Source organism: Cnephaeus nilssonii (assembly GCF_951640355.1).
Source record: "Cnephaeus nilssonii genome assembly, chromosome: 24".
NCBI classification, from domain to species: domain Eukaryota; kingdom Metazoa; phylum Chordata; class Mammalia; order Chiroptera; family Vespertilionidae; genus Cnephaeus; species Cnephaeus nilssonii.
Genome location: NC_137095.1, coordinates 13,832,446 through 13,857,053, shown reverse-complemented (window position 1 = coordinate 13,857,053; position 24,608 = coordinate 13,832,446). Strand labels below are relative to the sequence as shown.

At 55.9% G+C, this 24,608-nt stretch overlaps 1 protein-coding gene across 1 annotated transcript in view; it reads left to right on the top strand.

The window, feature by feature from the left end:
• The first annotated feature begins 346 nt into the window (after positions 1-346).
• IGF1R (insulin like growth factor 1 receptor) overlaps positions 347-24,608 on the top strand; it is a 131,193-nt gene continuing 106,931 nt past the window's right edge. The window contains exons 1-2 of the mRNA XM_079763938.1: positions 347-1,384; positions 23,694-24,239. Of these exons, the coding sequence (XP_079620064.1) occupies positions 1,291-1,384; positions 23,694-24,239 (640 nt within the window). The 5' untranslated portion in view covers positions 347-1,290. The remainder of the gene's footprint in view (positions 1,385-23,693; positions 24,240-24,608) is intronic.

The following is a 24,608-nucleotide window of genomic DNA, read 5'->3' as shown; positions in this document are numbered from 1 at the left end:
CTGGGACATTGTTTTTGGAGTCTTGCGGGAGGGGAGGGCGCGTGCAGAGTGGCCCGCGCAGTGCGGGTGGGGGCGAGAGCGGGGAGGGGGCGCGCGCGCGCGCGCGAGCGAGCGGGCGTCTGGGTGCGCGCGGGCGGGGGGCGGGGGCGGTGCCTCTCCGCCTTGCACCTCGCGCTCCGGCTCCGCTCCGCACGTCCCTGGGATCCAGGGCTCCGGCTCTTGGCGCGCGCCGGGCTGGGCCGGGCCCTGGGCGCGCCGCGGCTGCGGCGGTGGCGGCTCCCGGGGGCGCGCGGGAGCGTGTGCGCGGACCCAGGCGCGAGCGCGCCAGCCCCCAGTGTGTGGCAGCGGCGGCGGCGGCGGCAGCAGCGCGGCGAGGCTGAGGCTCTTGTTTACCAGCATTAACTCCGCTCCGCGGAGGAAAAAAAAAAAAGGGAAAAAACCTGAGGACACGCGAGCGCACCGGGCGAGCTCGAGAGAGGCGGGCGAGCCAGGGGGACGCAGCCCGTGCGTCTGCCCCCGGCGCGCCCGTGCGGGTGCCTGCAGCCCCTCGGCCCCGCTCCCCGGGCCCTCCACGCCCCTCCCGCGCCGGGGGAGCTCCACGGCGCGCCGCGCGCCTCGGCTTTGACCTTCAGCTTAGCCGGAGCCCCCACGCGCGGAGCCGGCGGCGGCAGGCGGGGGCCGACGCGGGGCGGGCAGCGGGAGCGCTGAGCGCGGCGCGGGCGGCCCGCCGCTTTGTGTGCGCCCCGGATTTGGGCAGGAGCTCGCGGCGGCGGCGCTGAGGGAGGCGGCGGCGGCGAGCCCGCAGGACCAGCCGGAGCGGAGCCGCTCATTCATTTTTGACTCCGCATCTCGGCCTCGCCCGCGCCCGGCACTTCGGGCAAAGCTTGCGAACTGCATCGCGCCCTCCCGCCGCCGAGGCTCAGGCAGCGGACAGCCGCCCCCTGGGGTCGGGGTCGGGTTTGTGGAGCCGGAGCCGGGACGGATTTGGGCTTTGCCCCCTCTCGGTGCAGTGCCCCCCCCCCCCCCCCCGCCTCTCTCTGCTTTGAAAATGGAGGCCGACGCCGCCGAGCGCCCGCCCCGGTGCGCCCCGGGTTCCCCAGTGCGCCCAGCCCTCGGCCGCCGCTGAGCGGCCCCCCGCGCCGCCCGCCCCGTCCGCTCCGCCTCGGGAGTCCTGTTTCCTTCGCCCTCGCCTTCGGAAAAGGGGGCGAAGACTGCGCTGGTGACTTCTCCTTGCCCTCCCCATCCCTTTTTTATTTTTGAGAAAGGAGAGTTTTGTCCTCAGCCGCAGGGATGAAGTCCGCCCTCGGAGGGGGGTCCCTGGCCTCGCTGTGGGCGCTCCTGTTTGTCGCCGCCGTGTTCGCCGTCTGGCCGACGAGCGGAGAAAGTGAGTATCTGCCCGCCGCCCGCCCGCCCGCCCGCCCGCAGCCGCCGCGGGAACTTTTCCGTGGACGGGCTGCGCCCTGTTTGCGAAATCCGAGGGGTCGTGGCTATCGCCCCCCCTTCACCCCCCCCGCGCGGGAGCGGCGGGTGGGGCGCAGAGGGGCTCGGCGCGGGGGCCCGGGCTGGTGACTTACACCCCCGCGCGCCCTGGCTCAGCGCGTCCCCCCCGCAAGAAGGGCCTTGGGGGCTTTCTCTCCCGATGTCCCGAGCGCCCTGCCCCGCGGCCAGCGCGTCTCCGAAGCGCTCAGTGCCCCGCGAGGCGCTGCGACTCGATCGGGGAAGTTTGCGCCCGGCCGCACCCCGCCACCCGCACCTCGTCCCCCTCCGGGCGCGCGGAGGGGATCGGCGGCCGCCGTGGCCCCAGCGCAGCGCACGGACGGCGGGGACTGCGCTCCCGCGGGCGCGCCGAGCCCTGGCAGCGGGGCAGACTCGGTGTCTGGTGGCGGGGAGCCCACTGGCCGGGCGCGGGGGGGGGGGGGGTTGGCGGGGAGCGGTGCAAGTTCTTCTCAGTGGAGAGTTGCCCGGCGGCGGAGAGGACCCGCACCCCAGCACACCTTCCCAAACATCTCAGCGCGGCCTCCTGTCTCGCGACGCGCTGGGCACCCCTCGGCGCTTTAGCTTCTTGGCCTTTCCCGTCACTTTCGCTCGCTCCGCCGCGGGCGACCCGCCCCCGGCTTCCCTGGGCTGCGCGGTGTGGCTCGGAGGTGCGGGGAGCGGTCCAGCCGAGTTCCGCATCCCGCCGTGCAGCCCCGGGGAAGGGGGCGGGGGGAGAAGGTGCGAAGGCGGGGGTGCCCTGCGCCAACTCCGCGCTTCTGGGGAGCGCGTCCCGCCCGAGTCCCGAGGGCTCGGAGACCTCCCACTTTGTAGCCGTCCCCGTGGCCGCTCGCCGCCTCCGGGCCCGGCGGGAGAGGGGGTGGTTACGCGGCACCCGAGTGCGCGAGTGGGTGTGTGGCCGGAGCCGACGTGCAATTCCACGCCGGTGCTTGCCACGTGGGGGTGTCGCCGCCGCCACACGGCCGCGCCGCGCGGGGACCCCTGGACACCGAGGCTCCGGCCAGAGCGCGAGGCTCCGCGGCGGCGGCGGCGGAGGAGAGAGGAGAGAGGAGCGTGTTTTGTTTTGCGAGCGCGCAGCCCTGGCCTTGGCTTTGAGGCCAGAACAGTGTGGCGCCCCCCCCCCCCCCCCCGCGCGCCCGCCCCGCACTTCCTTTGTACATAGTTAATAAGCAATATCGCTCCACACGCGCTATCGCTTGCAATCTGATAGCTTTTGTTTGGGTAGCGTCGGGTAGGGGTAGGGAAGAGCGAGGAGAGGGGAAGGAGGGAGGGAGGGAGGGGAAAAGAAGTTACGGTTCCCCCCCCCTCCCGTGGGCTGCGGAGGGAGGTGAGGAGGGGGTCCTGGAACTCTCAGGGAATCACAGAGGCGGCGGCTGCTACATTGTTGAAGGTAAGGTAACTTGGTGGCGGTTAAAAAGTTTCCATGCAGGCGCAGGACGCGGCCGGGGAACGGCGAGGGCGCGCCGGTGAGCTCGCGGTTGCCAAGGGTAGGTATGCAGGTGGCGCCACTTAAAAAAACCACCCCTGAGCCCTGATGAGCGAAGGGGGAGAATCCGGAGGCATCGGGCGCTGCCTGGCCCCGTCCAGGGCGCAATTTCAATTCGGAAAGACTGTGTCCGTCTAAACACACCCTCCTGCCAGGCCCGGTAAGCCGTGCGTCCCTGGCGCAGGGAGAGCAGGTTATTTTTTTAAAATCGAATTCGCGTGTCGGCTGCGTGGAGTTCAGACGCGCGCCTCGAGGCCCGCCAGACCTGGCCCCGATCGGAGCCCCCCTGCTCTTTTGTTTTCTCAACTTTCAGCTCATTGGGTGGGGCGAGAGGCTTGGGGTTCCCCGTCGGAGGCTCACCGACCCGCATTTTGGGGTGTGAGGAGGGGGGAGGGGGGGTTTCTTAGCCTTGAAAAGCGACTTAAAGTTTGGAAAACGCCGGAGACCCGAATGCACGGAACGCTCGTTCCTGCCCTTGACCCCGGGCTGCTGCGGCTCTGGTTTTGTGATTTCACGTGAGTAACTTCTGAAATTCACCAAAGGAGGGATGGCCTGGCCCCGTCCCAGGAGGCCTGGAGGCAGGAGGGTGCCCTGTTGCTGGGAGCGTCTTCAGGAAAATACATTCTTTCTGACAGGCGCGTTTTTGTTTTTATCTTTTCTTTCTGTCTTTTTTTTTTTTTTCTTCCTTGAGAAAACAGGCAGGAGGGGGAGGGGGCGTCATGGGTGTTTCCAATCCCACAGAGCCAAAGCCTGGCTCCAGCAGGCCTTGAAATGGTGGGCACCTGATGCCCGTTTTTGGGGACATCGAACCCAGCACCTGCCCCTCCCTGCAGCTCTGGGGTTTTCAGGGTACCTACTCAGGATACCCCAGAGCGGGCATCCATTCCGTTTTTTTGTTTGTTTTTTTTTTTTTTAGCCCAGAAGGTGCTAGAACACAATGCTGATACAATACCCATGGTCCAGGGCAGTCATAAAGAGTGGGGTGCTGGTGGTCCCCCCTTGTGTTGGCCTACTCTGGGTTCGTGGTTCCTCTTGCTGCCAGCCAGAGGATGAGCTTTAAAAAAAAACACACCCCCTCGAACTTAGACAACTGAGACGTGCTGGGAGCAGAGAAGTCGCCCAGGCGAGGAGGTTTCCCATCCATCGAGGATGGACAGAGCGTCCCCATGAGGTTGGGGCGCTAGGCGTGGTGGCCAGCTAATCGGATGGTTCTAAAAAAAAAAAAAAAATGAAGTGCACTTTTAAACATGTCGTGGCCATGTCAATTTTTATTCAGTCCTTTTTTTTTTTGCCCCAGACGCAGGCATGGCCTCCGGTCAGGTATGGGATGGGTGCGTGAAGGAGTTGGTGTTTTATCGCCAGCAGAAGGAGTTGGGGGCGAGCCCAATAGCACAGGCTGGTGTGCGGACGCCTCAGAGGGAGGTCGCCCAGGACACGGTCCTTTTGCTAGGTTGGATGTGCCGGGAGGATGGGAGAAGTCCGACCTTGGGAAATAGGGGCAGGTGGGCCCCGAGAACCTTAAAAACACGCAAAGCGAAAGAAGTCGGGTTCGAAGGATCACGTATCGTGTGGTCTGATTCCACGTATGCAGAGCTCAGGGGGAGCCAACTCATAGAGAGAGAGGAGACCGGGAGTGTGTGTGTGTGTGTGTGTGTGTGAGAGAGAGAGAGAGAGAAGGAGAGGCGGGGGTTACTGGGGAAGGGTACCCAGTTTCTTTTGGGGGGGGGGGCGATGAAAATGTGCTCTCGTACAACCCTCTGAATATACGGAACATGAGTGACTTTTATGGTATGTGACTTCTATTTCAACAAACCGGTTCTTTCTTTCTTTTCAAAGACATACGCGAAGGCGGGCAAGAACGCACTGTTACCCAGGGGTTAGATTGAAATTCTTCAGTACATTCGGCCAACAGGTTGGTGCCTGGCTGTCCCTGTTTGACGGAAGGAGTTTTGCCATAATTACAGTGACACCCCCAACTGATCATCGAAGCTTGACGCTTGAGGGTGATAGTCCAGTCATCGGATGGCCTTTTTTGAAAAAAAAAAAAAAAATCACATGCATTTCCCACCCTGTGGCCATTTCGTGAAAAGAATCCGGGAGACATGGACAGCCAGGGGGAACACAGAGTTCAGATTCAAGATGGAGGGGCTGGATGGAAACACACACACACACACACACACACACACACACACACACACACAAATGCTACTCAGGTTTGTAGCAGGAAAATTCTTCACTGAACCCGAAACACTGTTGGTCTTTCCAAGACGAGAGTTTAGAAGCTGAGTCCGGATGGCTTTTTTTTTTTTTTTTTTTAATATTTCCAGCTCTTTCCATATGTTTTCCAACACAGAACTCATGGCGTGTTGTCAGAGGGGTCAGGAATTTTCACTTTCTTTTCTGATATTCCATCGGAACCACCACTGATAGTATAAAGACTGAAGGAAGATGAGCTGTTCATTTGAATGTAGTGGGGTTGTTTTTTTGTTTGTTTTTTTGTTGTTGTTTTGTTTTTTTATCCCTTTATTGCTTATTTTATTTCTTGCACAGCTTTAGCATCTGAGCTGGGAAAAGCATCTTTGTAACCTGCAGTAGCTATGCAGGCATACCGTCCTTAAAAAAAAAAAAGTTTCTTAAGGAGCAAAAGATTTTCACAGTCCAACCAAGACATTTGTGTGTGTGTGTGTGTGTGTGTGTGTGTGTGTGTGTGTGGTTGCCACACGGTTCTGCCCTTTCCAAATTTACCTTGCCCCTTTAATAGGAAGGGATGCGGGGAAGAATTGTTGTTTACGTTTGTTTTGAGTCTTTGTTTTGGCTGAGTTCACCGAAGAAGAATGTGTTTCCTCTCTCTCTCTCTCTGTTACTGTTGCAAGAGCCGGGGCAGTAAATGCAAATGAAATGGATCGTTTTCACTTGTTGCCTTGTGAGTGGTGCCAGGGGGGGGATCCCTGAGGGATGGCCGCTTCCTTTTCAACCCGGGTTTCCATTGGTTTTGTAAGAACGTGCCAGTTGCGGGTGAGGAGCAACGAGAAGCCACAGGGGCAGGCACGGCCAGCGCTGAGTGGGCACCTGCTGTATGCAGTGTGGCCGGGCCCTGCCTGAGCTCGCTGCCGCAAGAGAGGATTTTGCTTGTGTGTCCTGGGGGGGGGGGGGGGGGGAGCATCTGAGCTACTCGGGCCTGAAACAGAGTTGCCTGCAAACTGTTACACGATACATTGTTTTCAAGGAGACTGCAAACAGCATTTTTTTTTTTTAAATAGGCCCTTAAAGAACCTTGCTGTAGACTTAAGATAATGAAGCTATAAACCTGTTGATCTTCTGAAGGCCTGTGCTGGAGGTACCCTCCGCCTCGGGGTGCCCTGTCACACACAGGCGGGCCATGACCTAAAGGAGACATTCGCCTGTCATGGTCGGCCACCCTGCCTTCTTTATCACGTGGGCGGTTTTGACAGTTTTGATTTAAAATGCGCAGCGCTGTAGCTCCCTTTTGCCAAAACGCCAGGAGTCACAGGTGTGTGCACGCAGGGGCCGTGGGACTTCTGGCAAGACGCCTCTGCATTCGCCCTGGCCTCTGTGGCTCAGTGGTTAGAGCGCCGCCCCCCCCCCACCACCACCAAAGGTTTGTGGGTTCCAGTCCCTGTCAAGGGCGTGCCAGGGTTGCAGGTTCGATCCCAGCCCCGGTCCAGGCTCCTGTGGGAGGCAACCCATTGATGGGTCTCTCTGACATCGATGTTTCTCTTTCCCCTCGTCTCCCTCCCTCCCTCCTTCCCTCTCATCTTCTCTCTCTAAAAAAAAAAAAAAAAAAAAAAATCCATGGGAAAATATCCTCAGGTGAGGATTAACAACAACAACAGCAGCCACCAAACCTTTTCCGCTTTTTTACGCATCGCTTAATTAGCCTTCTGCAAATCGGGGACACTTTTCTCATTTGGAGACTTTGTCTCATTTCCACTAATTTGCTGCCTTTAAAGGCGTGCGAGGGTAAAAATGAAATTGAGGCGGCAATTAACGCTGGAAGCATATTTCTTCATCATAAAAACGCACCAGCGCCACGTTCCTCCGGCTTGTGATTTCCTTCGATTTGTTTTCAAAACTCAATTAAAAAAAAAAAAAAAAGGAAAATCAGCCCAAGTTCACGGAGGAGGTATTCGTGCCCGCGGGCCAGCTCGCTCCGAGCTGCCCTCCTCCACCAGCTCCTGGCAGGTGCTCCCTGAGGCCAGGGGACGCCCGGCTCTCAATTTCCTAAATGCGCGGTAATTGCACGTGCGCTTGATTTCTCTGAGATGCTCCTCAGCGAGATGCAGGCAGCAACGTGAATAAACGAGTCCAGGGCCCTGACCCTGCCTTCAAAATGGTGTTTGGCAACGAGAGGGAGTTTTCTGGTTATTGGTAAAAATAGGATTTGAATGAAACTAAGAAGGGGGAGCCCGGGCAGTGTGGCTCAGTGGTTTGAGCATCGACCTAGGAACCGGGAGGTCACGGTTCCATTCCCGGTCAGGGCACATGCCCGGGTTGCGGGCTCCATCCCCAGTGTGGGGCGTGCAGGAGGCAGCCCATCCATGATTCTCTCTCATCATGGATGTTTCTCTCTCTCTCTCCCCCTCTTCCTCGCTGACATCAATAAAAATATATTTAAAGCAAAAACACCAAACTGATGTGCTCTGAGGAAGGGACACATGTTTGGGACAAAAAGGGGAATAAACAAGTGAGGCTGTTAGTGGAATAGAAGCCTGGTCCCTCCGCACCACGGAGTGGCTTTTGTTAAATCGCTTTGGTCTTCTCTGACCCAAAATATTAACAGTAGCTTTGATTTCAAACCTTCGAAGGCCACATTGTTTCCTGTTTTTCAACCATCAGTTTTACTCCGATTGTGGAGAGCCAGATACCAGTTTTGAAGAATTTCCTATTCCCCCGCCCCCCCCCCCCCACACACACACATATTCCCATTACACTTAGGGCTTAGGAAATCAATTAATTTCACAATCTCAAGGGAATATTGATATTTCTAGACTTGAACTGAGAACTTTTTTTTTCTCCTTGTTTTTTATTGGAATGAGTTCTCCTCCTCCTCCTCTTCTTCCTCCTCCTCCTTTTTTTTTTTTTTTTTTTTTTTTTTTTTTGTTGTTACCCTCACCTGAGGGTATTTTCCCCACTGATGTCTTAGAGAGAGTGGAAGGGAGAGGGAAAATCAGAGAGAGAAACATGGATGCGAGAGAAACACATCGATTGGTTGCCTCCTGCACACGTCCCGACCAGGGCCCGGACCAAGGAGGAGTGTGCAAACGAGGTACCTCCCCTTGACCGGAATCGAACCCGGGACCCTTCAGTCCGCAGGCCGACGCTCTAGCCACTGAGCCAAACTGGCTAGGGCTGGACTGAGTTCTTAAGTTAAAAAAAAAAAATCATTCTCATACCATAAAATGCCTTACACATTTTTTTTTTAAACCTTACATAAGTTTTGAAGGCCCTGAGTCAAACCGTAGAAATTATTTGCGGTGCTTACATAAAGCACCAGAGAACCACGTGCCAGCGGCTTCCATTTTCTCCTCCTCCCTCCTCCTGCCCCGGACTGGGGGGGTTTCTTAGACGTGTGGGCTGCTATTCAGATTGTACCGGAACACAGCGGAAAGTCACTTCTTCTACGATGCCTATGGTTCCGGTCACTTATACAGTTATGTGGCCCTAATTTTTTTTTTAAAAAAATTTTTTTATTGATTTCAGAGAGAGGAAGGGAGAGGGAGAGAGAGATTGAAACATCCATGATGAGAAGGAATCACTGATCGGCTGCCTCCTGCACGCCCCCTACTGGGGGTTGAGCCCATAACCCCGGGCATGTGCCCTTGACCGGAATGGAACCCGGGGACCCTTCAGTCTGCAGGCTGACGCTCTAACCACTGAGCAACACCGGCTAGGCTGAAACTGTCATTTTAATAGAACCTACTTAAAAATTAAATGAGTTACTCTATACCCCAAGTGTTTAGGATGGAGGCTGGCATATACGAAGCCCCTCCGACCTAAACTTGCTACTGCTCTTTTTTAAAAAATATATATAATTTTTTTATTGATTTCAGAGCAGAAGGGGGAGAGGGAGAGAGAGATGGAAACCTCAGTGATGAGAGAGAATCATGGATTGGCTGCCTCCTGCACGCCCCCTTCTGGGGGTCGAGCCCGCACCCTGGGCATGTGCCCTGACCGGGAATCGAACCAGTGACCTCCTGGTTTATAGGTTGACGCTCAACCACTGAGCCACACCAGCCGGGCATTACTGCTCTTAGGGATGTGATGTGCTCTTTGCAGAGTGCCAGGAAGACAGGACACACTTGATACTTGACTGCCCTGGCCATGTCAGTGTGATAGGCTTGGCACATAAGTAGGTGGTCAGTCGAATACAACTTCATTTTCTTAGGGTTCTTGAACGGGATTGCATTTTGCTTGTGAAGCACAGCTGTGTGATTTTACTCCCCCTTTTCCCTCCTCCCCCCCCAGTAAACAGTGACCAGCCCCAGGAGTTCGCCTTCCATTTGGGAGATCGGTTTAGTATGCTCTTCCCCGCAATCCTTTTATTTGTCCGTTTCTGCCCGCGTCTGAGATTACATGTCCGGTGGACACACTTTGCCCACCTCACCTATGCGGATGCGCCACCTAGCGGCCAGCCGGGAAATGCAGCCTCTTGGGTGACAGTTAACTGTTCCCCAAGGAGGCAGATAGCTGGCCCACCCCCTCTCATCCTACCCCCCCCACCCCCCCACCCCATAGATTTTGCTTTCTGGCGCTGCTCCTGGGAACCAGTTGCAGGAAGATGTGCAGGCTGGCAGCAGGCTTCGGTAGCAACTCCCGGGAGGTGGCCCGGGATTAAGATGATCGGACCGTGTTGAGCACGAGGGACTGAAGTTCTCGCTAAGCGATGTAAACAGTTTGGGGAGAGTTACGCCATGCAGGGTGCTTTTTACAGCGTGGGATGTAAGATGTCATTACCGGACTTGAATCCATGAGAAGTCCTGAGATGAGAGATTAAAAAAAAAAACACACACACACCAACCCCCCCCCCCCCACACACACACACACCCCTCCTGGTTCATGCTGAGAAAAAGAAACCTAGGTGTTTACTTGCCATCGCTCCGTTTAAACACGCGGTTCCACGTTAATTATCCTTCTCCCAGGAGTCCCCTTGGGCGAGCGGAGGTCATTAGGATGCTCACCGGTGAGAAATCCGAATAGAGACCCGCAGCCCGTCCTGGCGGGGCTCGCCTCGGCTGCATTGTGTGGGAGGGTTTTGTGTCTGTGTGTGTGTGTGTGTGTGTTTGTATTCGGTTTCATACCTTCTCGGTATTTTCAGAATCCACTTTCTCACTTTTTTTTTCGCTGAGGCTACACGTCATGCTCAGGTGGTTCTTCAGGTTCACATTGAGAAAGTTTTATTCATTTTATATGTTTTTTTTTTATTGATTTCAGAAGGGAAGGGAGAGTGAGAGAGAGAAACATCCATGATGAGAGAGAATCACGGGTCAGCTGCCTCCTGCACACTCCACACCGGGGATCCAGCCCCCCACCCCCCAGGTTCTATTCAGGTCAAGGCCTTTGTCGCCCTCATTGAAGGTAAAGCCTGCCCCCTCAGGAAGTTCGCTTGTCTGGGACAGTGTGAAGAGGAGTCCTGAACGTGGTTCACACCTCCGAAATGATCATTCAAAGCAGCGTGCTCCCGGGGAGACCTGGGAGCTGGGATATTTCGTCCCGAAAATGTAAACACAATCATTTGAACTTGGCATGTTCCCTTGGAGCTTAGCTTGTAAAAGAGAATCTTGTAAAAAAACAAAACAAAACAAAACGCCGTGTGCATGTGGAACGGGGTGGATGGGAACTCACCGGGGCAGGCCTGGACAGCGCCTGCCTTTCATCCGCCAGGGTCAGGGGGGGTCGCTTGTGTGCGGTGCTGCCTTTGAAGGCTCGTCCTCAAAACACCTCGCTGCCTCCCTGTCTCGGGGGCAGTGAGGCACGGGGAAAGGGAGCTACGGGCCTCAGTGTTCCCGTCTGTAGGTTGGGATAATAACACTGTATCAGGGACGCGGTTAGGACCGGCAACAGTGTAACCAGGATCTGCAACAATGTGTCTAGGGTCGGCAACAATGTGTTTGGGTTGGCAACCATGTGTCTGGGGTCGGCAACAATGCCCCTGAGGCAGAACTGACAGGTAGGAAGCATCCAAGGAATGGGTGCTTTTACCTACGTCCTCTCCACATGCCCCGTTGGCCCTGCTGGCCTCTCTCTCTCTCTCTGGGGGCCCAGGCCTCCCCCCAGCTCTGAGCATTGTCATCTGCAAGGATAGACCTTCCGGAAGTTCAGGGAAGGTTTGAACTCGGGAAGCCTGAGCTCACGTCGGCTGCCCTGGACCCTCACAGGAGGGTCCATCATGTCCCCACCTGAGGACAAAGGGGGGCGGGGGAGGTGAGCGATGGGGAGGATACAGGTCCTGCTTTTGGTTCCAAGGAGAGCATGTGAAAACCAGGCAAGATTTTTTAAAAATATATATATTTTTATTGATTTCAGAGAGGGAGGGAGGGAGAGAGAGAAAAACATCAATGATGAGAGAGAATCACTGATTGGCTGCCTCCTGCACGCTCCCGACTGGGGATGGAGCCCACACTGGGGCATGCGCCCTGACCGGGAATCGAACCCAGGATCCTTCAGTGTTCAGGCCAACGCTCTGTCCACTGAGCCACACCAGCTAGGGCCAGGCAAGGTTGTTTTCCTCTCTCCTCAAGGAGCTTGCTGGCCTGTTGGGAGAAGTTAAGTGAATGGTGAGCGGTCCCAGGAAATACGGGTTCAGTGTTGAGTTATGGGAGCCTAAGGGTTTGGGGAAAGGCGGGGGCCGGAAGCTCTGGCGTCCTCCAGCTGCTGGAGGGAGGACGTCTGACCTTAGTCAGGGCGCCTGGGATGCTGGGCCCGAGGGGACAGCACCTGGGAGCCGGGGCCTGAGCACTGGAGCGCCCCTGATGGAGGTAAGCGGGGGGCCGACGTGGTGTCTTGAGGGGGGGGGGCACCTGCTTCAGCTGTGGGCTCCATCCCTGGTAGGGGGCGTGCAGGAGGCAGGCTGTCATCAATCATGTTTCTCTTTCTCCCTCTTTAAAAAAATAAATAAATAAAATAGATAGTTAAGCCAGCCTTTGTGGCTCAGTGGCTGAGTGTCAACCTATGAACCAGGAGGTCACGGTTCGATTCCCGGTCAGGGCACAGGCCCGGGTTGTGGGCTCCATCCCCAGTGTGGGGCGCGCAGGAGGCAGCCGATCCATGATTCTCTCTCACCATGGATGTTTCTCTCTCTCTCTCCCTCTCCTTTCCTCTCTGAAGTCAATTGAAAAAATATATTTTAAAAAAATGGTTACAATGGGAACTCTTAACCTGTGTTTATTGCACCACAGTGAAAAAAATGAAACATTTCTTGATTCCTTCCGCGGTGCATGTGTACCATGTGAGGTGGGGAGGGAGACGGGTTTTAGACGAACCCCTGCCTGAGGGGCCACGGGCTGCAGGTCGAAGGTGTCCCGGGAGCCCGCAGGCGGCCGCGTGAGGTCAGGGCGGCCACACCAGGAAGCTAGCGGCGCTGAGTCACCAGGCACGGGTTTGTTTTCCATAGCGATGCCTGGCCGGTGCCGGTCACGTTCCCCCGTCAGGGAAAGCGAGGCAGGGTCCGGGCCCTGCGTGCCACCCCGGCCCAAACGAAATTGATTGCCCATCAGCCCCGGGACGTGCCATTGCGTTTTCATCGTCTTATTTTTCTCCAGAAGAGGGATTTGTTTGGCTCTTGGCTTCCCTCGCTGATGAGACTGAAAGTCTTTTCGTTTTGACAGCTCCATTTAAAAAAAAAAATGTTTTTATGGATATCAGAGAGGAAGGGCGAGGGAGAGAGAGAGAGAGGGAGAGAGAGAAACATCAGTGATGAGAGAGAATCATGGATTGGCTGCCTTCTGCACGCCCCCTACTGGGGATGGAGCCCGCAACCTGGGCATGTGCCCTGACCGGGAATCGAACCCAGGACCCTTCAGTCTGCAGGCCCACGCTCTATCCACTGAGCCACACCAGCTAGGGCGGACTCCCCGGTCCCAGAGGGGGCCTTGGAGGAGAGGGATTGGCCCCCGGAGGCAAGAGTGGTTTCAGGCAGGAGAGGAAACTGAGGCTGAGAGAACCCAGGAAGCGTGCTGCCTGTGTGCCTGCCTGCCTGGCTGCCTGCCTGTCTGTCGCAGGCCAGGTCTGTCCGCCCGTCTGCCCTTCCCGCCACCACTCTCTGGGGCTGGTTCTTTGCGCTGAGGTTTCCGCCAGGAGTCAGGGCTCAGGCCTGGACCTGCTGGATTCCGACGGGGCTGCGAGGTAGCTGAGCCTGTCTGGCCAAGCGAGGTTCTCTCCCCGCCCCCTGCGGGGAGCAGCCTTGTGGGCCGGGGCCCGGGGGAGGACGCCGCTGCCAACAGCTCCCCTGGGTCCCCGGACCATGCTTGTCTCTCCCTGGGCAGGAAGCATGGCCGCGGGACAAGCGGGAGGTGGACCCGTGCCCCAGGCGGCGATGCCCTCTGGCAGAGCTGGAGAAACAAGACAGCAGACGCTCACCGCTCCCAGGTCTGAGGCTGGAGGGCCAAGGTCAAGCAAGGTCAAGGTGCTTGCTTGGCATCAGGTTTGCCGATGGCCATCGTCTGCGAGGAAGATCGGATCTCTTTTTTTGTTTTAAACATCTGATTTTTAATTGATTTATTTTTTTAATTGATTTTAGAGAGAGGAAAGGAGCAAGAGAGAAACATGGAGGTGAGAGAGAAACGGTCATTGATCAGTTGCCTCCTGCATGTGCCCCGACCAGGGATCGAACCCACAACCCGGGCATGTGCCCTGCCCGGGAATCGAACCATGACCTCCTGGTTCATAGGTTGATGCTCAACCCCTGAGCCACACTGGCGGGCTAGCCGGAAGCCTAGTTTCTCAGTGGGCGCGCACCTATTGGATGGATGGATGGATGGATGGATGGATGGATGGAAGGAATTCAGTTTTGCAAGCCTGACGCCACCATCGGTGGGGTGGGGGGGATTGCGACTGCTGGGATAGACCTGCCTGTGCAGCTCCTCCCAGAATGCTTAGCGGGACGGTCTCAGCAAACCCAGCAGGCTGGGAAGCCCAATGGTTATCGCTTGCAGCATTAAGTGTGTCCAACTCCTAGTTGCTCTTTTAAATCTGACCCTGCTATTACGTTGCCTGGTCTCTGTTCCCGGCTGCGTTGTAAGCCGGGCAGGATTTGCCGGTGAGTCCCTCCCCTGACGGTAAGAGCGGTATTGATCAAGCCTTCCCGTTAATCCCGTGAGCCGTTGAGACACGGATGAGCCCGTCTTAGGGTTCCTGCGACCCAGCGCGGCCCTGAAACCCGCACAGGGCGTTGATGGCGCCTGAGCGCGGGGCACATGGACATGACGGGGGTGCCTGCCGCCCAGGGGGGGCGTGCTCCCTGCACTCCGCGTGTGCATGTTAGAAGTCTCGTCGTCCTATGGAAGGCCAGTCTGCCACCTTCTTCTGGTCTCGGGCAGACGGTCGCCCTGCAGGTCCCTGGCGGGCCGCTGTGCATTCTTCCCCGCTGAGGGGTCGGGGAATGAGGGCTAGGTATCTGGGCAGCGAGTCGGGCACAACACGCCAGCAAGGACCCCGGAAACCTCCTCTTACTATTTTATTTTTTTTTGTTAGCCCTCACCTGGGGGTATTTTTCCTTTTTTTTTTTTTAATGTATTTTTATTGATTTCAGAGAGGAAGGGAGAGGGAGAGAGAGAAAAACATCAATGATGAGAGAGAATCATGGATCGGCTGCCTCCTGCACGCCCCCAACTGGGGATCGAGCCCACACCCAGGGCATGTGTCCTGACCGGGAACTGAACAGTGACCTCCTGGTTCACAGGTTGATGCTCAACCCACTGAGCCACACCAGCCTGGCAGAAGCTATTTTTTCCATTGATTTTTGGAGACAGTGGGAGGCAGAGAGAGAGAGAGAGAAACATCGATGAGAGAGAGACACATCGATTAGTTGCCCCCTGCCTGTGTCCCCACAGGTTCCTTGAAATGTGAGATGTTTAGGGTCCCACGCCCCTGGGGGTTCATCCTTGGGAAGGGCAGAGGAGGCTAAGCTGGGGGGGAGGGGGCGGTGCAGGCCTTGGGGACGCCGCGAGCCATCTCAGCCCCTTCTCAGCTGCGTCTTAAAGCAAAACCCCATTTGCCGAGCCTTCCGTTCCGGGGGCTGGGTAGGCCTGGGGGTGGGGGTCACGGCGCGAGGGGCTTACCTACCGGTTCCTGTTCCCTGGTCTTCCTGTCTCTCACGTCTCAGCTCCCGTGAGATTCAGAAAATAAATGCAACATGCCTGAGATTTCTGAAATTCCCGGCCTGGGAGGCCTGACTCCGTGGAGGAGGCGGCCATTTCGGCCTCAGCCATTTCCCCAGCGCCCAAGATTTGTCATGCCTGAAGCGTACATCTCTCTCTCTCCCTCCCTCCCTCCCTGCCTCCCTCCTTCTCTCTCCTTGAAAAGCAGCCATTGAAAGAAAAAAGAAATAGCAAAACCCCCATCTCGGGAGTCCCACTTCCTGTGGTCCTGCCTGAGCTCTGAAAAAAATAGCTTTTTGCAAGTCAAGGCTCTCGCTTGGCCTCGTTCAAAGCCATTCTTCCCACCTCTTTGTTGGGGCCAGGCTGGGTGAAGGCGACAAGTTAGAAGAGCGCGCTTTTCACCAGCCTGGACGCGCGCAGGCCTACATTTTAAGTTCCTCCCTAGCTCGGTGGTGCGTGTGGGAATACCGTCCAGGCCACCGCGAGGTAGCCGGACACTTCCCACCGTGCCGATGGCTTCCCTCCTCGCGTCAAGGTTGATTTTTAAAAGATTCGCTCAGGTACAGATGGTACTTTGTGGGTGTCAGAAAAGTGGGAACGGCCCGGCCGGCGTGGCTCCGTGGTTGAGCATTGACCTAGGAACCAGGAGGTCAGGGTTCGATTCCCAGTCAGGACACACGCCCGGGGTGCGGGCTCCATCTCCATTGTGGGGCGTGCAGGAGGCAGCCGGCCATGATTCCCTCTCCTCATTGATGTTTCTATCTCTCTCTCCCTCTCCCTTCATCTCTGAAATCAGTTTAAAAATAACACATGTATAGATGTATATGTATCTACACTAATAAAAGAGTAAGATGCAAATTGACCGTACCTTCACGACGCCCAGCAGCCAATCAGGAGTGAGTATGCAAATCAACCCAACAAAGCTAGCAGGTTAATTTGCATACGCAGGTGCTGAGTGGCCGGGGGTGTTTCACACTGCCCCAGCCGCTCCAGGCCTCTGGGCAGTGTGGGAAGGCGGAAAGGCTGCTCCGGGTCTGAGCGAAAAGGCGGCTCCTGCCGGAGTGAAGGCGGTGCCGGCAGCCAGGGGAAGGAAGGCCCATTCTTGCACAAATCTTCATGCATTGGGCCTCTAGTATGTGTGTGTGTGTGTGTGTGTGTGTATATCAAAGAAAGTCCCTTTACAAGGGTACGTGCCCCCCGTGATCCCGCAAGTGACCTGCTTCTTTATTTTGGGGGTTTGAATGGTAAAGAGTTCTGTGTAGCAGGTCAAGTCTCTCACAACCTGGGCTTACCCAGTTCTGTCGACATTCCTCCACGGTCCCCCATGGGGGGGGGGGCTCTTCCCGCTCGAAAGGCAGGGAGGTGGATCCAGGCGTGTCCCAGGCCTTTGCATGGGGACGTGTGCCCGCGTGGGCACTGCCTCGCTGGTTCCCTACTTGCTCGCTGCCTCCGGTGGGTCAGGGACGAGGTCACCCGAGCTCAGCTCCGTTGAATGCGCCGCCGTTCTGTTGGTGGGGGCAGTCGCCGTCTGTTGGGGTTTTTGAAGATGGGGGGCATGTCACGCCCTGCCACCAAGGGGGTGCCCTCTCCTCTGGGTGCATCTGACGAGCCGACTCCCCACGCACGTCTCATTAGTCACGGTCGGATGGCGAGGTTTATTGTTTAAAGTTTCTCGGTGCCTCTTTTTTTTTTTTTTTTAATAGTAGGGAAAGGAGGCCTCTCTATAGAAACCAAATGGGTTCGGAGACCAGGAGGCACGGGAGGCGTGGCTGTTTGGGACCCTGGACGTGATTCCCCATCCCTCTTCCTTTTACCGTCTGGTCTCGGGGACACGGAGGCAGCTGTTAACGGAACGACTTGTTCAGAATACCCAGAGGGCCCGGCCGGCGTGGCTCAGGGGTTGAGCGTCGACCTAGGAACCAGGAGGTTATGGCACATGCCCGGTTATGACTCCCCAGTCAGGGCACATGCCCGGGTTGCAGGCTCCATCTCCAATAGGAGGCGTGCAGGAGGCAGCCGATCCATGGATCTCTTGCATCATGGATGTTTGTCTCTCTCTCTATCCCTCTCCCTTCCTCTCTGGAATCAATAAAATCTATTTTAAAAAATATAAATAGGCCCTGGCTGGTGTGGCTCAGTGGATGAGCATTGACCTATGAGCAAGGAGGCCACGGTTTGATTCCAGGTCAGGGCACATACCTGGGTTGCGAGTTGGATCCCCAGTAGGGGGCATGCAGGAGGCAGCCGGTCCATGATTCTCTCTCATCATTGATGTTTCTCTCTCTCTCGCTCTCTCCATCCCTCTCCCTTCTGCTCTGAAATCAATCAATCAATAAAAAATACGGAGAGGCAATGGAATGTGCCTATTGTGCCCACCTGGCCGGTATGGGTCCCCGGGATCGTCCAGGAACCCGCCAAGGCCACTCTGAGCGGCATCTCGACCCACCTCCCCCCCCCCCACCCCCCCCGCACTGGGCCACACACCTGGTTCGCTCTCGGATGGCCATGCCTGTCCCTCGAGCCAGTTGTTAACGCACCTGGGATGTGTGCACCGCCTCAGAAAAGCCACCGCACGAGGGAAAAGTTCCCGTTTGGAAAAAAACAGTCAGGAAATGAGGTCCTGCCGAGATAGCCTCTGCCCCCAAAACAGAGGCATCGACGACACTCGGCCACGCTTGTCGACAACTTGTAATGTTGATCGATTTCCCAGGCAACGCCGGCCGCATCCGCGATAGATCCCACGCAGGCTCGTCACAGCGGAGAGGTGTTTTCCTGTCTCCTTGTTGATCCCAAGGTGCCCCCTACGCTGCTGTGTCTCGCTATCGCTCATGTTTTTGTTTTGTTTTCTTTTTTTTTTAATTTCTCACCCAAGGAGTAAGGATATTTTTTTCTACTGACTTTTTAAATAAAGTGGGAAGGAAGGAGAGGGAGAGAAGGAAGGAGAGGACGAGAGAGAGAGAAACATTGCTCTCTTCACTGAGCCAAACCATCTAGGGCACTGTATGTATTTTTTTTAAAAAAATATGCTTGTATTGATTTCAGAGAGGAAGGGAAAGGGGGGGAGAGAGAGAAATATCAGTGATGAGAGAGAATCATGGATCGGCTGCCTATTGCACACCCCCGACTGGGGATCGAGCCCGAATACCTGGGCATGTGCCCTTGACTGGAATCGAACCCGGGACCCTCCAGTCCGCAGGCCCACGCTCTATCCCCTGAGCCAAACCGGGTGGGGCCACTGGTTTTGTTTTTGGTTTTTTTTTTGGGTTTATTTTAGAGAAGTGGCCTAGCTTTATCAGATTGTCCGAGAGACACAGGACCTAAGGGAGAAGCCAGGCTTAACCACTGAGCCACCCGTGAGCTCCCCTTCACGCCTATCTCGGCAGCCCTCCCCCACCTCCCCAAAGCCTCCTCCCTCCCTCTGCGCTGTGCGTGGTGACTGCGGCCGGCCCAGATGTCACCACCGAGTCGCATCAGAAACTCAGCCGGTGCTGGCGGAATTAAATCGCCCTGGGGAAAAATCAATGGTAGTGAAATTAAGTCACTTGCTCTTAAAAGCAAAACAGAATAGCCGTTTTTCATATTTACGGGGCTGTTTCCTCTCTCTAGATCGCGAACCGTTCTTCTGTCCAGTGTGTGTGTGTGTGTGTGTGTGTGTGTGTGTGTGTGTGTGTGTGTGTTTAATCCTCCCCCGAGGATATTTTCCCATTGATTTTTAGAGAGAGGGAGAGAAACATCGATGTGAGAGAAACACATTGGTTGGTTGCCTCCTGCACGCACCCCAACCAGGGCCAGTGAGAAGCCTGCAACCGAGGCACATGCCCTTGACCGGAGTCAAACCCAGGACCCTTTGATCTTGCAGGACGATGCTCTACCCACTGAGCCACACTGGCCAGGACTGTGTGTGTGTGTGTGTGTGTGTGTGTGTGTGTGTGTGTGTTTTGTGTCCCTTTCAAGGAGAAGCAGTGATGGACACAGATGACCCAGGGGGCATTTAGATCTTGGGGATCCAGGGCTAGGTCACAGGTGGATGAATCAGAAAGGATTCGTCCAAAGTCTTGGCACTGATTAGCTGCAGGAAGAGACCAGGTGTCGTGGAAAGATGACTCAGAAGGCGTGTTAGGGCCTCGCCACACTCCCCTGCCACCGGGGTGTCAGTTACATCATCCCCGTCACCCGGCCGGAATAGCCCGGCGTAGAGCAGCGAGGGTGTTCAGCAGACCCTGTCTGATAGGGAGAGTATATATATATATATATATGTGTGTGTGTGTGTGTATGTATGTATGTATATATATATATATATATATATATGTATATGTACTCTCGATTTATATATATATGTATACTCTCCCTTCCTCTCTGAAATCAATAACAATATATATGATATTGTTATTGATTTCAGAGAGGAAGGGAGAGGGAGAGAGAGAGAGAGAGAGAGAGAAACATCAGTGCTGAGAGAGAATCATGGATCGGCTGCCTCCAGCATGCCCCACACTGGAGATGGAGCCCACAACCCGGGCATGTGCCCTGACGGGGAATCGAACCGTGACCTCCTGGTTCCTAGGTGGACACTCAACTGCTGAGCCACGCCTGCCGGGCTCCACTGGCAACATTTCTGAGTCATTAGCTATTCGTTATATTTAGATGGCACCGTCCTCATCACTGTGGTCCTGTATTGAGTCTCCACACGGAGCCACTCCAGCCAGGCCCCAATGTGGGTTCTTATTGGGGCCCCCCTTCCCTCGCCCTGGGTGGGTCTGAGGGCTGGGTTCCTCGCCCCCGTCTGGGTCCCATAGAAATCCCACCCGCCCTCCTCCCAGGGGACCCTCGCAGGCTTGGTGTCCGCAGCCCTTCCCCGCTGCCTCGTGGGGACCCAGGGCCGGGTCATCAAGGTTGGTGCGTCCCCGCTCCATCTTGCCTGTCCCTTGGATATGGTCCCATCCACTCTCTTCTCTTTTAAAGTGTGGACACAGCCCGGCCGGCGTGGCTCAGCGGTTGATTGTCCACCTAGGAACCAGGAGGTCACAGGTTCGATTCCCACTCAGGGCACATGCCCAGGTTGCGGGCTCCATCCCCAGGAGGGGACGTGTAGGAGGCAGCCGATCAGTGATTCTCATCATTGATGTGTCTCTCTCTCTCCCTCTCCCTTCCTTTCTGAAATTAATAAAAAAAATATATTAAAAAAATAAATGTGGACACAAACCCAGTTTGGGGAGCTCACCTCTGGCCCCCCTTATGCTACAAAGCCTCCCTTGATGAGCATGGTCCAAGACCACCTGGAGGTTTTATTTTTTGCTTCTGGCAGTCACAACACCCCGTTATCACATCCAGAAATTAGATCCAATTAAATCTCCGAAGTCTTGTTCGCACCTCCTACACGCGTGCCTTTTTTTTTTTTTTTGCACCCAAGTGTCCAAACACATAACTTCCTCTCAATGCCAACCCCAATCTGTGGACCTCTTTAGCTGCCTTCCTCTCTGAAATCAATTTTTTTAAAAAAAGTATTTTTTTTTAAAGTCACCAGCCATCAGAACTGGGAATAACGAGAAAGCATCCGAGGGCACCTTGAAAACAGAGAGACTTACAGAATATTGCACTTGGGGCATTGTAAGAGCAGAACGGAATTTGGAATAACCGTCAGAGCAGGCAAAGTTTTGTGGGGGTTTTTTTTGGGGGGAGACCCAGGGAAATAGCTGGTGCCCCTCAGTTGCGGCAAACGCCAGCTTTCTTCTGCACCCGTCGGCCTGGCTCCGGATCCGGTAGATGGTGGGACACGGGGGCTTGCGCTCCCTGCCGTCGTCGAGTGAATTTTGGGTCAAGTTTCCGCTTCTTCGATGAGGAGGTGGCATGTGAGCATCTGTCCCCCCTGTACGTTCTTGGACACATTGTAGCACTGGGTGTTACCTTCCCAGCCCTAGGACCGGATCTTCTCCAGGCATTTAAAAAAAATTGATTTTGAGCCCTAACCGGTTTGGCTCAGTGGATAGAGCGTTGGCCTGCGGACTTAAGGGTCCCGGGTTTGATCCCGGTCAAGGGCATGTACCTTGGTTGCGGGCACATCCCCAGTAGGAGGTGTGCAGCAGGCAGCTGATCGATGTGTCTCTCCCATCGATGTTTCTAACTCTCTATCCCTCTCCCTTCCTCTCTGTAAAAAAAAAATCAATAAAATATATTTAAAATAAATAAATAATTGATTTTTAGAGGGGGGAGGGGGAGGGAAGGAGGGAGAGAGAGAGAGGTGGTTCCACTTATTTATGCACTTATTGGTTGATTCTTTTTTGGTGGTGGTGTTAATTTGTTAGTTTGTTTGTTAATTATCACCAGAGGGTATTTTTTCCATTGATTTTTTTTTTTTTAAGAGAGAATAGAAGGGAGGGGAGAGGAGGTGACACAGAGAGAGGAGAGAGAGGGGAGCATTGATGTGAGAGAGCCACATCCACTGATTGCCTCCTGCATGTGCCCCAATCAGGGCAGGGAATCGAACCCCAAATCCAGGCATGAGCCCTTGATCAGGAATCAAACCCATGACCCTCCAGTGCGCGGGCTGGCGTTCTAACCACTGAGCCACTCTGGCTAGGACCGTTGGTTGATTCTTGTACACGCTCTGATCGGGGATGGAACCCCCCACCTTGGTGTATCGGGGTGATGCTCTGACTAACGGAGCCACCCGCCCAGGGCCAGGACTGCCTTCCTCTTCTGCACCCATGAGCCGTTCGGTTCCGGTTCCACGAAGGGTAGCGATGGCTCTCGCGTGGGGCACCGGAGGACCCTTTTGCCCGTTGACGGTGACGCTTCGTGTTTCATTTCCTGTCCCCAGCGTCGCCCCGTGCGATGCAGTCCCTCGCTTCCATCCCCACCATCGCCTCTCGTTACTGAGCCCGCCGGGCGGCGGGGACGGGTGTCTGGGGAGAGACGCATGTATATACACAATGTAAACACGTTCCCGTTGACACGTGGAGATAAAAGGCTTAACATGAACCGCGTCTGTTTACACTTAACACAGAGAATTCCACTCGAACAAATTCGACGATAGCAGTATCAGTGTTTGTTATCATAACAGCATCGCCAGCCCCATCTTTTGTGTGAGTGTGTGTGTGTGTGTGTGTGTGTGTGTGTGGCGGGTTGCATGTGCTGAGTAGGCGTGGGTGGAATGAGCGCGCACGTGGAGGGTTCGCTCAGATCTAAGGCGGCCGGGCAGCCCGCTGCCGACTCAGCAGCCATGGAGGCCCAAGGGGTCTGGGGACACTCTCTCTCCACCCCTTTTCCTCCTTTTTTTTTTTTTAATCCATTAAGCACAGTGGGAATACCGCTTTTTAAAGAATATTTTTTTATTGATTTCAGAGAGGGAGAGGGAGAGAGAGAGATAGAAACATCCATGATGAGAGAGAATCATGGATCGGCTGCCTCCTGCACGCCCCCTACTGGGGATCGAGCCCGCAACCCGGGCATGTGCCCCTGACCGGGAGTCGAACCGTGACCTCCTGGTTCATAGGTCGATGCTTAACCACTGAGCCACGCGGGCCGGGCTTGTCTTATTTCTTAAGGACAATCTAGGTTTCCTGAAAGCAGGCCGCCTTGTGGGTTGGGAAATCATTTTCAAAATGACTTCCTTTTGCCCCGGCCAGTGCGGCTCAGTGGATAGAGCATCGGCCCGCGGACCGAAGGGTCCCAGGTCCAATTCTGGCCAAGGGCACCTGCCTCCATTGCAGGCTCCATCCTGGCTCTGGTTGGTGTGTGTCTCTCCCATCGATGTTTCTCTCTCTCTCTGTCTCGCCTCTTCCCTTCTCTTCCCCTCTCTCTAAAATTCAATGGGAAGCCCTAGCTCAGTGGTCGGCAAACTGCGGCTCGCAAGCCACATGCGGCTCTTTGGCCCCTTGAGTGTGGCTCTTCCACAAAATACCACGGCTTGGGCGGGTCTAATTTGAAGAAGTGGCGTTAGAAGAAGTTTAAGTTTAAAAAATGTGGCTCTCCAAAGAAATTTCAATCGTTGTACTGTTGATATTGGGCTCTGTTGACTAATGAGTTTGCTGACCACTGCCCTAGCCGGTTTGGCTCAGTGGATAGAGCATCGGCCTGCGGACTGAAGGGTCCCGGGTTCCATTCCTGGTCTGGGCACATGCCCAGGTTGCGGGCTCGATCGTGCAGGAGACAGCCGATCCATGATTCTCATCATTGATGTTTCTCTCTCCCTCTCTCCCTCTCTCCCTCTCTCCCTCTCTCCCTCTCCCTTCCTCTCTCTGAAATGAATGAAAACATACATTTTTTTAAAAAAATCAATGGGAAAATATCCTCGGGTGAGAATGAGCAACAGCAACCAAAGATTAAAAAATAACGGCTTCCCGTCACTCACGCGTGTCCCGCCCTCTTGTGTCCCCCCGCAGTCTGCGGCCCCGGCATCGACATCCGCAACGATTTCCAGCAGCTGAAGCGCCTGGAGAACTGCACGGTGATCGAGGGCTACCTGCACATCCTGCTCATCTCCAAGGGCGACGACTACCGCAGCTACCGCTTCCCCAAGCTCACGGTCATCACCGAGTACCTGCTGCTGTTCCGCGTGGCCGGCCTGGAGAGCATCGGCGACCTGTTCCCCAACCTCACGGTCATCCGCGGCTGGAAGCTCTTCTACAACTACGCCCTGGTCATCTTCGAGATGACCAACCTCAAGGACATCGGCCTGCGCAACCTGCGCAACATCACGCGCGGCGCCATCCGCATCGAGAAGAACGCCGACCTCTGCTACCTGTCCACCGTGGACTGGTCCCTCATCCTCGACGCCGTGTCCAACAACTACGTGGTGGGGAACAAGTCCCCCAAGGAGTGCGGGGACGTGTGCCCGGGGGCCCTGGAGGGGAAGTCCACCTGCGACCGGACCACCATCAACAACGAGTACAACTACCGCTGCTGGACCCAGGACCACTGCCAGAAAAGTAAGGCCGCGCCGGGGCGCGCCGGCTTCCTCTCTGCTCCCCCCGCCTCCTCCGTCCCGCCCCCCTCCCGCCCCCTCCCTCCTCTTCCACGTGCACGGCTTGCGCTCGGCTGGGCGGTGGGGTTGTCTTGCATGTAGGACCCGCCGTGGGAGGGGTGTTGGGGGGGAGCGGGGAGGGTCTCGGCTGGCTTTCTGTAGCTTCCGGGGACGCAAGGGGATGCAGGGCGTGGCGTGGTTGCCACGGAGACCATGTCCATCACACGCTAGACACGACGCACCGGGCCCTGGCCGGTGTGTGGCTCAGTGGGTAGAGCGTGGGCTTGCGGACCCAAGGGTCCCGGGTTCGATGCGGGTCGAGGGCACGTACCTC